General features: G+C 28.0%; 2 protein-coding genes across 2 annotated transcripts; one reads left to right on the top strand and one right to left on the bottom strand.

The window, feature by feature from the left end:
- The first annotated feature begins 2,050 nt into the window (after positions 1-2,050).
- LOC110647136 (pathogenesis-related protein 1A-like) lies at positions 2,051-2,915 on the top strand. The gene is made up of 2 exons (XM_058134428.1): positions 2,051-2,440; positions 2,832-2,915. Exons 1-2 carry the CDS (start codon positions 2,051-2,053, stop codon positions 2,913-2,915), a joined length of 474 nt encoding a protein of 157 aa, XP_057990411.1.
- Positions 2,916-5,574: 2,659 nt separating this feature from the next.
- LOC110652565 (pathogenesis-related leaf protein 6-like) lies at positions 5,575-6,306 on the bottom strand. The gene has a single exon (XM_021808174.2). It carries the CDS (start codon positions 6,244-6,246, stop codon positions 5,764-5,766), a length of 483 nt encoding a protein of 160 aa, XP_021663866.2. The 5' UTR covers positions 6,247-6,306; the 3' UTR covers positions 5,575-5,763.
- Positions 6,307-14,959: the final 8,653 nt, after the last annotated feature.

Raw genomic sequence — 14,959 nt, 5'->3', positions numbered from 1 at the left:
ATAAAAAGAAAAAAAAAATTAAGTGAACCATTTTACTAAATAATTCATAAAATTAAGAGTCTAATTCATAAAAAAATTAATCTATTTAAATTGATTATGTTAATTTTAATTTTAATTTAAAAATTAAATGAACATTTAAAAAAAATGACACAGACGTTGAATCGATTTGTAATTAATAAACTAATTTAAAACAAATTTTATATAATAATTCAAATTAATTTACAATATGAAAGAACTCAGTTCTTAAACTAAATATACACGCTGGAGCAATCCGCTTGCCACTCTAAACACGCCCCTCCCTTATCAGCAATGGAAAGTTATTTTTTGTCCTTAAATTATCCATTCATTCAGCTTATTTAGAAATTATAAATTTATAAAAATTTAATTCAATTATTTTTTTTATTAATTCTCATATTTATCTTTTAACTTAAAAAAGAATTTATTAAAAAAAAATAAATTAAGTAAAAATTTATATAATTGTATGAAAATTTAATTGAAAATTAAAGTTTTTTTTCCATAGAATTTGGACCAACAAGCCTCCCAGAACCTAATTTAGAGTGAAGAAATGAACAAATTTTCATTTATATAATTTATTTCAAAGAAAGTTATTATGTGTAAAATTTTTAAGAATAAAAAGATTTTGTAAATATTTTTATTCTATATATATATATAATGTAAAATAGAATAACAATTAAATTATTATTTACCCAAATCTTTATTTGGAAAAAGATTAAAAGAAAGATGGCGTTTTACTTTTTTTTTTTTAATTATTATTAGATAAACTAATGCATTTCATGTTCTTTTAATTCTGAATAATTATCTCCATCATACAGCTTATCATAATCGATTGGAAAGGATTTAAAAAAAAAAAAAAGTTTAAGCTAAGCTCTACTTTTTTTCATAGAAAAATATTTTTTGTATTTTTTAAAGTTTGGGATATTCTTAAAAATGGGTTAGCCAAAAGAAAAATTAAATTATTTTAAAGAAAAAAAACCTTTTCTTTTCAAAGGAGGAAGCCATTTTCTATTTTCTAAATTTTGATAATTTTATATATATATATATATATATATATATATGAAATAAACATATACTATTAATTTGCCGTTGTAATTGAACAATAAGAATTATTTTTATGAAAAATATTTTTATTTTTCATAAAAAATATTTTTTATATATAAATTATTTTTTATAAAATAAACGGAATCTAAATATGTTATTAGTTGTCAATAACAAGTGTAAATAAATTGGCAAAATACATCTAGTGTGTGTATATATATATATATATATATATATATATATATATATATATATATATATATATATATATATGTTTATGGTAATTAGCACCTCAACAGCTCGTGGATGAATTTTCTATATGAATCTTGAAATAAAAACATAATTTCATCTTTTAAAATATAATGAAAAGTTATTTCCAATTATTTTTAAAATACGAGCATAGAAAAAGTTAATTTTTGTAACAAAAAATATATAAATTTCTCTTCATCTAATTAACTATATATATTAAAAATTGCTAAAAATTTATAATAAATTCGTTTATGGATATTTGTCTAACTCGAAGGAGCAATAAATTTTAATTTATAAACTATGAATAATTAAATAAAGTTTGAGATTATTTTGATAATAACTATTGGTAGATTATATAATATGAATGTAATTAATATATAGCAAATTATCATAAATAATAGTATATAATTGGCCCTATAAATAGGCAAAATCGCTTTAATATTAGCCAAACTTTGCCTATAAATATCAATATTTTAACTTTATTTCTCAGAAACAAATCATAAACTTATGAGAAATAAATCTTTCAATAGTAATAATAAAGATTTGAAATGAAAAATAATACTTGACAAAAATAACTAAAATGTAAGGAAATTCTTACTTATATCTGATCTACTATAAATCTAAAATATAAACATACGAGACCTATATATTTAATAAGTGGGTCCCATTATACATCTCGTGTCGGTCTAGGTAAGAAAAATCCCATATAGAAGGGTTAAACCAAATGCTTCATTATAAAGAGCAAATGAATTCCCTCAACTCATCATTAGCTATATACTTGATAGTAATTACATTAGCCCTCACTCTTGTTCATGTCTCCCAAGCTCAAAATTCTCACCAAGATTACCTTGATGCACACAATGCAGCAAGAGCAGAGGTTGTAGTGAAGCCTTTGAAATGGAACAATACATTGGAAGCTTTCTCGAGGAACACTTCGATTCGTAGGTTTAGCACCTGCAATGCGGCCCAAGTCCCATTCGAAATCGGTGAGAATGTTGGCGAAGCCACCTTCCCTCTCACAGGCGTTGAAGCAGTGAAATTGTGGGCGAATGAGAAAAGTTACTATGACTATGATAAGAATGAGTGTGTTGGTAGAAATTGCTGGCACTACATTCAAGTTGTTTCGAATTTAACAGTCAGTGTCGGATGTGATAGGTCTCAATGCAAAAATGGGATTTGGGCTATCTCTTGCTACTATTACCCTCCATGTGATATTATTAATCGACCTTATGACTAAAAATTACATTATTTTTATGTTATCTAAGTGTTTTTCTAAATCGTGAGTAGTCTGTTTGTGTCTTATCAAATATAGTCCAAAATACTTGATAATAAAATAATGTATGCAGCTCTCTCTCTCTCTCTCTCTCTCTCTCTCTCTCTCTCTCTCTCTCTCTCTCTCTCTCTCTCTCTCTCTCTCTCTCTCTCTCTCTCTATATATATATATATATATATATATATATATATATATATATATATATATCTCCAAGCTCTTATATTAATTGTTGCTTCTCTTGTTTGTGTCCTAGATGAGATGCTCTTATATTATAAAAACGTTTATTGCAAAAAAGGAGATGTACTTTCGCGTTGTTAGCACTTTAAGAATCAAGTGAGAGATAGACACAATGAGAAATAAGGAGAGAGACGCGGGAGAACCACTCTCTTTTTTTAATTGTCTCCCTCCAATGCCTCTATTTCTATTTACTTCTCTCTCCCTCGCTCCTTCTATCTCTTAACTTGAGACATTGCTCAGTGTGAGCGATATCTTGATCATTAGGCTAAGCCTAGGCCGACTATCACTTTTCCTTTGAAGTGTTAGCAATGTGAAAGTACACATCTTTATTTACAACAAAAACAAAAAACATATTCTGAAAGTAAAAGCATTGTAATACAGGATTATCGCACCTAGAGGTGTCAATTTTTCCGTTGACTGCCGATTCCATCAAGATTTGTCTAATTTAAGATAATTTATAATTTGTTTCAATTTGTATTAACCGTATTTAGATGAATTGACAATTGATAAAAAAAAATGATCTATTTAATTTGGTTAAATCAATTTTAATTTGAAATTAATTTAAAATTATTATATAAAAATAATTTTAAATTAATTTATATTATAAAATGACTCAATTCAAATCCCCTTAAAATAAATTTTCATTCAAACCCTTCAAAACTATGAGAATTTGAATATATGAGTAAGAGATTGGAGAAGTAGAGAGACTCAAACTTGAGTCTGTCGAATGAATTTTGTGCTTTTAATCATTAAATCAAGTTAAGCTAAACCAATGAGAAGTTATTTTTATTACTTGTATTATCAATTAATGAAGTGCATAAAAATTTTAGGACTTAAAATACTTTATAAAAAAAATAATTTAGAGAAAATATTAAAAAATAATGTTTATTTGGAAAAAAAGATCAAAAGAAAGTTGGCTTTTTTATTTTTTATTTTTTAATTAGATAGGCTGATGCATTTCATATTCTTTTAATTATGAATAATTACCTCCGTCATACAACTTATCAAAATCGATTGGATAGGGGAAAAAAGTGAAGATTGAGCAAAGTATATATGTTATTAGTTGTCAAGAACAGGTGTAAATAATTGGCAAAAATATTTTTGGTAATTAAATAATAATTCAATTGTTATTCTATTTGTTGTTTAAATATTCTGTTATATATCATAAACAATAGTATATAATTGGCCCTATAAATCGGCAAATTGCTTTAGCATTAGTCCAATATTCCTTATAAATTTCAATTGTTTTAGCTTTTTTTTTTTTTCCTTAGAAATGAATTACAAATTTATGGATTTTTCTTTTCTAATTATCTATTTAAAGAAATAAATCTTTCAATAGTAATAATAATGATTTGAAATGAAAAACTAATATTTGACAAATATCAATTAATAACTAAATGATTTAATATTATATATAGGGAAATTCATACGTAATTTAATCCATTATGAATTCAAGACATATATATATATATATATGAAATGAGATTGAGTTAGGATTATTTTAGCTTGATATCAGAATCCATTTTTCTTTTACGGGTGGATTAAGATTAAATTATTTTGAATTATGTTAATTTAATTCAGTAATCAAGTCATTATACGAAAATAAATCAAGAGTAATTGTATCCAAACATCAACATAGATTTGAGTAATTCTTTCTCTTTTTAGTTACTTATAAACTTTGAATTCAATACAAAGTTTCAAGAAACCATTCTAGGTGGACGAATTTCAAATTTCTCTTAATTGATTTTGAGGTTTAAGGACGCAGCGTATAGTGCGAAAAATAATCGATGTACGATTAAATCCTTAAAAATAAATAAGTTCTAATAAGAGATATTAAAATAACACGAGACTCTAAAGTCTAAGGATAAATAAAGCAAACTAACTTTATGATGAAGAAAACCCCATTGAATAAATATGAAAACTTGTATATAATAAAAATGCAATAGGTATTTATGGAGTTTTAAATCCTAATTTAAGTAGAAATAAATTAAAGAGTTTTAATCTAAATAAAAAATATATTTAAATATCTAAATTAAATAGAAATAATTTTTAAAATCCTAAGTAAACTAGAAAACATAAATAAAACTTATCTAAGAAAATAAAGAATTCTATTAAAATTACGAATTCTTGTGAAAATAGAAAAACATAAATCTTTGAGTCTTGCATGGATTTGAGCACAGTTTCATTTGAATATAAATATTGCTCTCAATCGTAAAAATGTTTGGAATATATAATCTAAAATATAATTGTCAATTAGTGAAAATATTTAACCCTTTTTAAAAGTAACATCACTATGCAACCTCATTTTATAATTATTATGAATATGCAACTTCAACATTCAAGTTAATATTATTTTAAATTATGAAAAAAAAGATATAAGCAAATTAAACTTATTTTGTTTTTAAAGTTAAATAACAGTTTGAACGAATTAAATTCAATAAACTAACTTATATTTATTATTAACTTATTTTAATTTTTAATATTTTCACTCATTTATGTTTTTAAAATTTATTATTATATCATATTTTATTATTATATCAAAGCTAAATTAATATTATATATTAATAATATAATACATAATTTCCAAAAAAATTATCCAATAAAAATATAATAATTCTTAAATTAATTATGATTTAATTTAATTAATTAAATATAATATTTATAATACTATGATAATGTTATATCATATAAAAGTTAATATATAAAAATTTAAATCACAAAAAATAAATAATAATTAATACTTCAGTATGAAATGGGCAATGCAAGTTCGTAGCTTCATTAACACACACCAAGAGAAAATCTCTTGAACAAATTACAAGCATATATAAATATTATCATATGCTATATGTAAGCAGCTTAATTAGCTTTGTTAAAATTGCTAAATATTAATAAACAAAGCTAATTAAGCTCTTTAAAAGGGTCCACTCTACAAAAACCCAATAGAAAATTCAATAAGGCCTTTCACCAATATAGTTTCCAGGAGGATAATAGTTGCAGCTGATGAATGTCCATCCATTCTTGCACTTAGCACTACCACATCCTACCTGATGTGTGTTCCTCCAAACAACTTGAGTGTAATGTAAGCACTGATCACCTACACAAGTATTGGATGCATAGTCATAGTAAGGCTTCTCATCTGCCCACAATTTCACTGCATCTTCACCGGTTAATTCGCCGAAACCTTCTGCTAAATTCTCACCGTAGGGACCATTTGAATGCACTAATTCACAGTCTTCAGTTTTTGAGTTAGCATAATTCTGAGCACAGTCTGCCAATGTGATGTTCCAGGTGAGTGGACCAACCCCTGCCTCTGAACGATATATGTTATGTGCAGCTACATATTCCTGGGGACAATTCTGGGCTACAGAGATGGAAGCTAGGGTTAATCCCATCATACAAAGGGGTGCTACGAACTTGCTTATGAACCCCATTTTCTATTTTTCTATTTCTATGCAATTATTTCCATGATTACAATAGAAATAGAAAGGAGAAAGTTGAGGTTCTTAGCACCAATTGAATGTTATGTTTGTGGGTATTTATAATGAAAAAAGTGTATGAAAACCCATCCCTTCAATGCGCACGTTAATTAGCAATTCTATATATAGAAACACACTTTGTTAGTTGTAATTATTCCGACATAAATAGAGATTAGTGTCTGGTTGTAATTAGGAATGGTATCAGATGGGGTATCCACGAAAATCACTCTATTTAAATCTGAATCCAATTAATATTTTTAAAATCCAAACTTGTCTCAAATTCGATTAAAATTTTTCTTAACTATGTAAACTATCCCAAATTCTAGTATTATTACCTTAAAAAAAAAATAGATGAACCTATATAATTTTACATATTTTGATTAATAATCTATATAATATTTTTTAATAATTTATATTTTCAAAATTTAATAATTTTATAAAATATTTAAATTCTATTTTATTTAAAATAAAATAGATAACAATTTATAAATATTATTGTAAAAATATATATATATTATATTTAATTAATTATTTATATAAATGAGTTTGGATAACGGATACCTAACATGCAAAATCTGAACTTATCACACAAGTATTATTCTTTAAACCCGAACCCATTTTAAATCCGATTATATATTTTTCAAATTCATCCTATCAGAGTTCGGTCAGATCAGTTACCTATAAAAACTTGAGCCGGTGCTATTCTTAGCTGTGAATTTGTCTTTCTATTCATTATTTCTATTTATTTATTTATTTATCAATATTAAAAAAATATTTCGAAAAAATAAATGATAAGATATCCCTCATTTCCATCAAAGTTCTTCGGCTTATAATCCATTTTAATCCACATAAAATAATTTAAATTTAAATGATCTGCTAAATTAGAAACAACTAAATGACTCAACATCAGCCAACCTGACTTCAAGCCAATCCGTTAGAATTAACATTATTAATCCGAAAATGAAGTGAATAAAATTGACTAAAAAAATTATTTTGATCCAAAATACTCACAACCTACAAATAAAGCTTAACTGGATCAGTCTGATTGGTCCATCCGGTTTGAGTTTAAATTGTTATTAAATCTAGACCATATCGATTCAATTGGAAATTAGAACCTGGTCTGATTCGATTTTACTTTCAAACTTTGATTTTTTAAAAATTGGGATTGGACCGCTTTGAATTGAATGGATAACCAAGAACTGAAAACCGGACAAATTATAAACGGGTTGATTGGCTATTCAAAATTTTTTTAAAGAAGTGATGCTGCCATGGTTTGAACCAAAGACTAAAGAGCTATTTTCATGCCAATGACCAAGTGACCTGCAAGACAACTTTCAAAGTCACTAATAATATAAACCAAGCCCAATACCAAGAAAAAAGCTACATTTTTTATTTACGAAGTTATAAAATAATTGTAAAATAGTTAGAAAATTATAAGGTTATATATATTAATTCACATAAATTAAATTATTCTATAAAACTATTCCTTTTTTTTATAAAAAATGATTTTTTTATTAATTTAAATTATATTACATTAATATAAAATCATTAATAATTATTAAATTATAATTATAGTAAAGAAAAAAAATATCTTAATTTCACCCACTTCCAATTTATAATAATTAATAATTTATTTCATTAGTATATTAACTTGTATTATTAATTTTTTTATTTTATTATCTTTTAGAGAGTAAAAAAGTAAATAAAAATTTTTTTATTTATTATATTATATAATTTTAAACATTTATTTTTCATTTATATGAATAAATTTATTGTTATAAAAATTTTAATCTTAAGTATCTTTGTACTATAAATAATTAAATATTTTAAATAAAATTTAAATTATTTTCTTAATATTATTCATATGTTAAAATTTAACTAAATTTACTTTAATACTTATAAAATATATAAAAGTATTAATTATAATATCACATCATCAATTTTATAATATTTATTTAATAATATACCATTTGGATCTCATTAAACCTTAAAACCTTAACCTTCTAGCTTTACCAATTCAATAGTCGAGCCATGTTTGAAAACCTTACTTAACAATCAACTCAAATACATGAAATAAACTCAATCAAAATAAAACACTTTAATTTTATAGTGATTCGACGCTTACTTGAGATTTTAACTCTGTTATCAACTCTTTTGAAATTAATTAAAACTTGACAATTAAAAAAAAATTAATTAAATTGAATTCTTATAAAATTTTGTTGTCCAAGAGATAGAATAAGAAATTGCACTGGCTTAGGAGAGAGGTAGTTCACCCATAAAACCTCAGCCATTTGATGTGTCTACAGTTCAAAAAATGGAAACGTAGCATCAAGAGAGTCATGGTCATGGAACGCATTGGAAATTCAGATGCGGAAAGAATTGGGATTTATGGAGGAGCAAAGATTCAAAAAAGAACTTCTGAAGAAGCCTTGAAAATTTTCTTTGCAGTCATGGTCAAGGATATGTTTGAAAACATTATTTGCAGAATCTGAGAAATTTGCAGCTGTTAATGTTTTTTTTTTTTTCAAAGGTAAAATACATGCACACGGGTTAGTGACGGGAATGGACTACCATTAATACCATAACAATTAATTTTAACAGAGTCCTTGTTCCCATATAACTCATACTCACATACACTGAAGTAAGATCTTGAAAAACTAGTCTATTAACGAATGGGTCTGTCTTAATTTTTTTATCACAAACTCAGGCAACGATTGTTAATACTGTTAGAGCGCATGAAATTTTCTTATTAAACCAAGTCAAGTCCACTACCAAAAAGCTTAAAAACCACACTTCGATCCAATTCAAAGCATTTATTATTTTATTTGTCAAGTAAAAATTAAATAATTATATTGCTTGCTCGCTGCAATCTTTGATCTACAAATCTACAATTGCTATTAAATAAAGAAACTACACTGCTCCAAAAATAAAAAATAAAAAAAAACCCAAAAATATGATAAACTATTGCCTACGATCAAGCTGAAGGGCTAGCAAATCATCATCATGATCGAAGTATTTTCTCCAGTGAGGATGATTCTTCCACACGGTGACATCTCTTCAATGGAGATACCTTTAGTCTCAGGCAGAAGACAGTAAATGAAGAGGTCTATGACCATATTGAAGGAGCAGAAGCATGAAAATTATTAGATTAGAACATTGAATTCAAAATTTTTCTTCTAGGGTCTCATGCATCATGCAAGATTCATTATATACCTAATTGATTTCAATGTTCAATTGTATATTAAAACCCTTTTAATATGTATTAGAATCTATATTTGTCATTTAAGATTTTTGAATTAACAGATTAATTCATTAGAACTCTAGATTCATATAAGAACATGTGCACTAACCTTTTAATGCACTGTAGATGTGTTTAGTACCTTTGGGAAGTACTTAGGACCCCAAATGTTGTCCCTCTAGTTTGTCCACACCAAGATCACCAATGGCAGCCATTTGAACAGCTTCTCAAGCCTTGCCAACAAATTAGAAATTATGAATTTGCCTTTAGAGAGGTTGTAAATGTACATAGGACACTAGAAATAATTTCTAGCAATTTTAATTCAAGAGAATATAGGCAATTCTCTTTGAATTAATGAGAGAAGAAGAAGAAGAAGAGAGGAAGAAGGCTCTATGGGTGGCGGCGCCTTGTAGAGAAAATCAGAATGTGTTTTATTCTTTCCTAAAATCACATTATATAATTAGGTCATCATTTAAAACCTTTACCACATGTCATCATCTGATTACTTCTTAATTTTAATTGACCTAATCACATTAAGCCAAGTGTCAAAGTTAGGTTTAATCTTGACTTTGATCATTATACATGTTAGGAAGACAAATGACAAACTATGATGCCATGTGTCACCATCTCATAATGCCACATGTCACCCTGTGAAAATGACCAAATTACCCTTGTGTTGTAATTTTGAGTTCTCAACCCAAAATAATTATTTCTCCTCTTCTAATCAATTTATATCAAATATAAATTAATTAATTAATCTCTACTAATTAATTTCTCATAATTAAATTCATATTTAAACACTTTAAATATAAATTTAACTTATACTATACATCCAATAACCTAGATTTGGTTTCAAGCCATGCTAGGGACTTTGCAATCTTATTGCAAACTAAACCTATTTAATTGATCAATTAAACTCTTTAATTAATCAATTAAATCACATTTAACTTGGTGATTAACTTGTATATGTGTGTGACTCACTAGGCTCATCACTAATTGGCAATGAGATATGATATTAACTCTTAATATTATCAGAACTCTTTCTTACCATAAATAATTTCTCTAAATCATTTTAGGCACCTCATAGACCATGGTTAACACCTAGCATAGCATGCTATGGCCACCCAATCAGTAATAAGGAATACCTTAAATGAACCTTTAATCATATGTTACCATGCACTAGAATCTCTCTGTTACAAAATCCCAATCCGAGCTGGAGTCATGGTTTATGTCCCCATTTGCTATGAATATTATGTTCTCTTTTAATTCCAGTTCTTGATTAATTAGATTTTCTTGTCAGAAACTCTTTTCTAACTAAATTTGTCTGTCCTGGCCAAGAACTTGAAACATCAAGAATAATTAAATGAATATAGGATTTTATCCCTATTTACTTAGGGTAACATATTCCATCTTGATCAACACCTACCTCCATATATAACCAGTAGGAGCCAACACATGCCTATATACCCATACACAGTACAAGTATGAAAGCAGTATCAAACTCAAACCACCTATATACAAGATAACTGTGTTATCTCAGGTCTAAAGATTATATGTACTAATATGACATATGACAAAGCATTGACAAGAGTAAACTCCATGTGCTTGTCATATGCGTCACTGGTTCGGCCTACTTATCATTTATAAGTGCCTATCATGTTTGTTATATGGCATGAGACTCACCATTCCATCTTATTTATATCTCATATAAGTACCTTGGAAACAAACATTATTATAATCTTTCTGGATAAGTCATGTCCTTATTGTGAAGTATCCTCGATTGTGAACCAATTTATGATACTTTGTGCTAGAAATACTGTCACTCATATTCTTAATAACTTAATAATAGAATTTCTAACAAAATATCAATGGACCTTTTCTATTACACATAAATACATTATGTAAACGGAAAAGTGAAATTGCCTTTTATTAATAAAATATGTGTAAGATACATACTAAATGATATGCTCTAGGGCATACTACTAACACATGGACCACTAGCACTAGAGCCATTCATTACAATATCTTAGACCCATCTTCTCAAGATGTTTGTCTAATTGAGCTTGTGACATAGGCTTAGTGAATGGATCAGCTAGATTTTTAGCTAATGCTATTTTCAGCTAATGCTATTTTCTGCATTGCTACATCGCCTCGCCCAACTATTTCTCTGATGATGTGATAGCGTCTTTCTATGTGTTTAGATTTCTGGTGAGACCTAGATTCCTTATCCAAATGGCTTCTTTTGCAGCATCTGATGCAGCAATGTACTCGGCCTCGGTAGTGGAATCAGCAGTTGTACTCTATTTGGAACTCTTCCAACTGACTGCACCTCCATTACAAATGAACACAAACCTAGAGGTACACTTTCTATCATCGATATCTGATTGAAAATCAGAATCAGTATAACCATCCAATTGCAAGTCACCACCTCCATAAATCAAGAATAAATCCTTAGTTCTTCTCAAGCACTTAAGAATATTCTTGATAGCTATCCAGTGTTCCAAACCTGGATTGGATTCAAACCTGCTAGTCAAACTAACAACATGTGCAACATCCGGCCTAATACACATCATTGCATACATCAAACTTTCAATAGCCGAAGCATATGAAATTCTGGCCATTTTATCTCTTTCTTCGGGTGTTTTTGGAGACATCTCTTTAGAAAGGTGGATACCATGTCTCACTGGTAACAATCCTCTCTTGGAATCAAGCATGTTAAACCTCTTTAACATCTTTTCCAAGTATAGACTTTGGGATAAACCAATTATTCTTTTCGCTCTATCTCTATATATACGAATTCCAATAATATAGGTTGCCTCCCCTAAGTCTTTTATGGAGAATGTATTTGACAACCATATCTTTATAGCTGTCAACATACATATGTCATTACCCATCAAGAGAATATCATCCACATATAAGACAAGAAAAGTGATAGCACTATTACTAACCTTCTTATATACACATGATTTATCCACGTTTTTGATAAAACTAAATGACTTAATTGCTTCATCAAAATGGATATTCTAACTCCTCGAAGCTTGTTTCAACCCATAAATGGATCGTTTTAGCTTGCATACCTTGGACCCATCTTGGGATTCAAAACCCCTAGGTTGTTCCATGAAAATATTTTCTTCAATATATCCATTGAGAAAAGCTGTTTTGACATCCATCTGCCAAATCTCATAATCATAGTATGCAACTATTGCTAATAGAATTCTAATTAATTTAAGTATGGCAACAGGTGAGATAGTCTCCTCATAGTCGATTCCTTGCCTTTGGCGAAACCCTTTCGCTACTAACCTTGCTTTATAAGTCTCTACCTTGCCATCAGAACCAATTTTCTTCTTGAAAACCCATTTATTCCCTATAGGCACAATACCTTAAGGTGGGTCAACAAGATCCCAAACTTGATTCTTATACATGGAATTAATTTCGGATTTCATAGCTTCAATCCATTTTGAAAAGTCTATATCTGATATAACTTCTTCATAGGTAAGTGGATCATCTCCATGATCTACTTCTTCATGAGTAAACAACTCTTGTTCATCTTCATGAAGAAAACCATATCTCACTAGTGGGTAAGCTATCCTGGTTGATCTACAAGGAATTACTGTAGATATTTCATCAATAGGTGTAGGTTAACTAGATGGATCTATATCCATTTGATCTGTTGGTTGGTCAGAATTCTCCAATTCTAACTCTATTTGTCTTCCTTTGCCTCCTTCTTGAATAAATTGTTGTTCAAGAAATGTGGCATCTCTACTTACCGCAACCTTTTGTGATGTAGGCAAATAAAAATAGTATCCAAAACTAGAGTTTTGGATATCCAACAAATCGACATTTTTCTGATCTGGTTTCCAATTTATCAGTGTTTAGCTTTTTGACATAAGCTGGACAACCCCAAATCTTAACATGTTTAAGACTTGGTTTTCTGTCATGCCATATCTCATAAGCTGTGGAAGAAACTGATTTTGATGAAATCCTATTCAGAATATGCAAAGCTGATTATAATGCAAATCCTCAAAAGGAGATTGACATATCATTATAGCTCATCATACTACGTACCATATCTAATCGGGTACGATTTCTCCTTTCAGATACACCATTCAGCTGTGGCGTTCCTAGAGGAGTTAGCTGAGAAATAATGCCATGTTCTTTCAAGTATTCATCAAATTCAGTACTTAAGTATTCACCTCCATGATCTGATCGAAGAGTTTTAATGAAAGCAAAGAAAACGAAAAAACCTAACTTCATATGGCAAAGCATTGCTATGAAGACTTGAGCAATTATGAAAGTGAAGATCATGTTCACAGAGACATTGAGTATTCAGTTTTAACAAACGAGTGTTCAGCACTAAATTGAATAAACAAGGGGTATAGAAAAATGAGAATAAACTGCTCTACTGTTGAACATTGAAACTATTACAGCAACTTAAAAGACTGAGTCTACCTAATTCTTTCCTTTTTTTTATTCCCATATTGAAAGAAAACTAGAAAATATGAAATTCTTACAGGGCATCCTTGGGGCAAAAAAAAAAAAAGAGAAATTCAACCTGTGCATAGACTAGCTAAGTTAAATACTAATTAAGCAATCTCAAATCTACACAATGGACAAACTCTACTCCTTTCTAGCCAATTACAGGTGCAATGATGATGATAAAGATGTGAACATGGCACTACAAGAATTTGCCAGAACAGAAACTGAAATTAGAAACGGATTTATATCGGTTTGTAATTTGAAACGGATTTTGAAACGGAAATTGAACAATATGAATCAAATATATTAGAAACCAATTAGCAACGGATTTAAAACCGAAATTAGAAACGGAAAATTATCCGTTTCTAAAGCATGTGCTGAAATTTGGCCGTAAATTAAATGTCCGTTTAGAAATCGCTTAGAAACTGATATCTGAAACCAATTTCGGTCGGTTTCTAATTCTTTATATTTAGAAACTGATTTCTTTCAGTTTCAAAAGGTGAGGTATACTATTTATTGAATTTAAGGACCAAATTAGAAACTGATTTTTGTCGGTTTCAATTTATTTATATTTAGAAACTGATGATTTTCAGTTTCAAAAGTTAAGGTATTTTACTTAGTGAATTCTAATTCCTTATAATTAGAAACCGATTTATTTCGGTTTCAAAAATTAAGCTCTTTTGTTTGTTGAATTTTAAGTCAAATTAGAAACCGATTTTAGTCGGTTTCTAATTCCTTATCATTAGAAACCGATTGATTTTGGTTTCAAATATTAAGCTATTTTGTTTGTTGAATTTTAAGTCCATATTAGAAACCGATTTTTGTTGGTTTCTAATTTATTGTATTTAGAAACCGATTGCTTTCGGTTTCTAAAGTTAAGGTATTTTGCTTATTAAATTTGACTCTCAAATTAGAAACCGATTTTGATTAGTTTCTAATTCCTTATATTTAGAA

Source organism: Hevea brasiliensis, chromosome 14 (genome assembly GCF_030052815.1).
Source record: "Hevea brasiliensis isolate MT/VB/25A 57/8 chromosome 14, ASM3005281v1, whole genome shotgun sequence".
Classification (NCBI taxonomy): Eukaryota; Viridiplantae; Streptophyta; class Magnoliopsida; order Malpighiales; family Euphorbiaceae; genus Hevea; species Hevea brasiliensis.
Note: the sequence above shows the minus strand (reverse complement) of the source record. Positions and strands in the feature narration are given on the sequence as shown.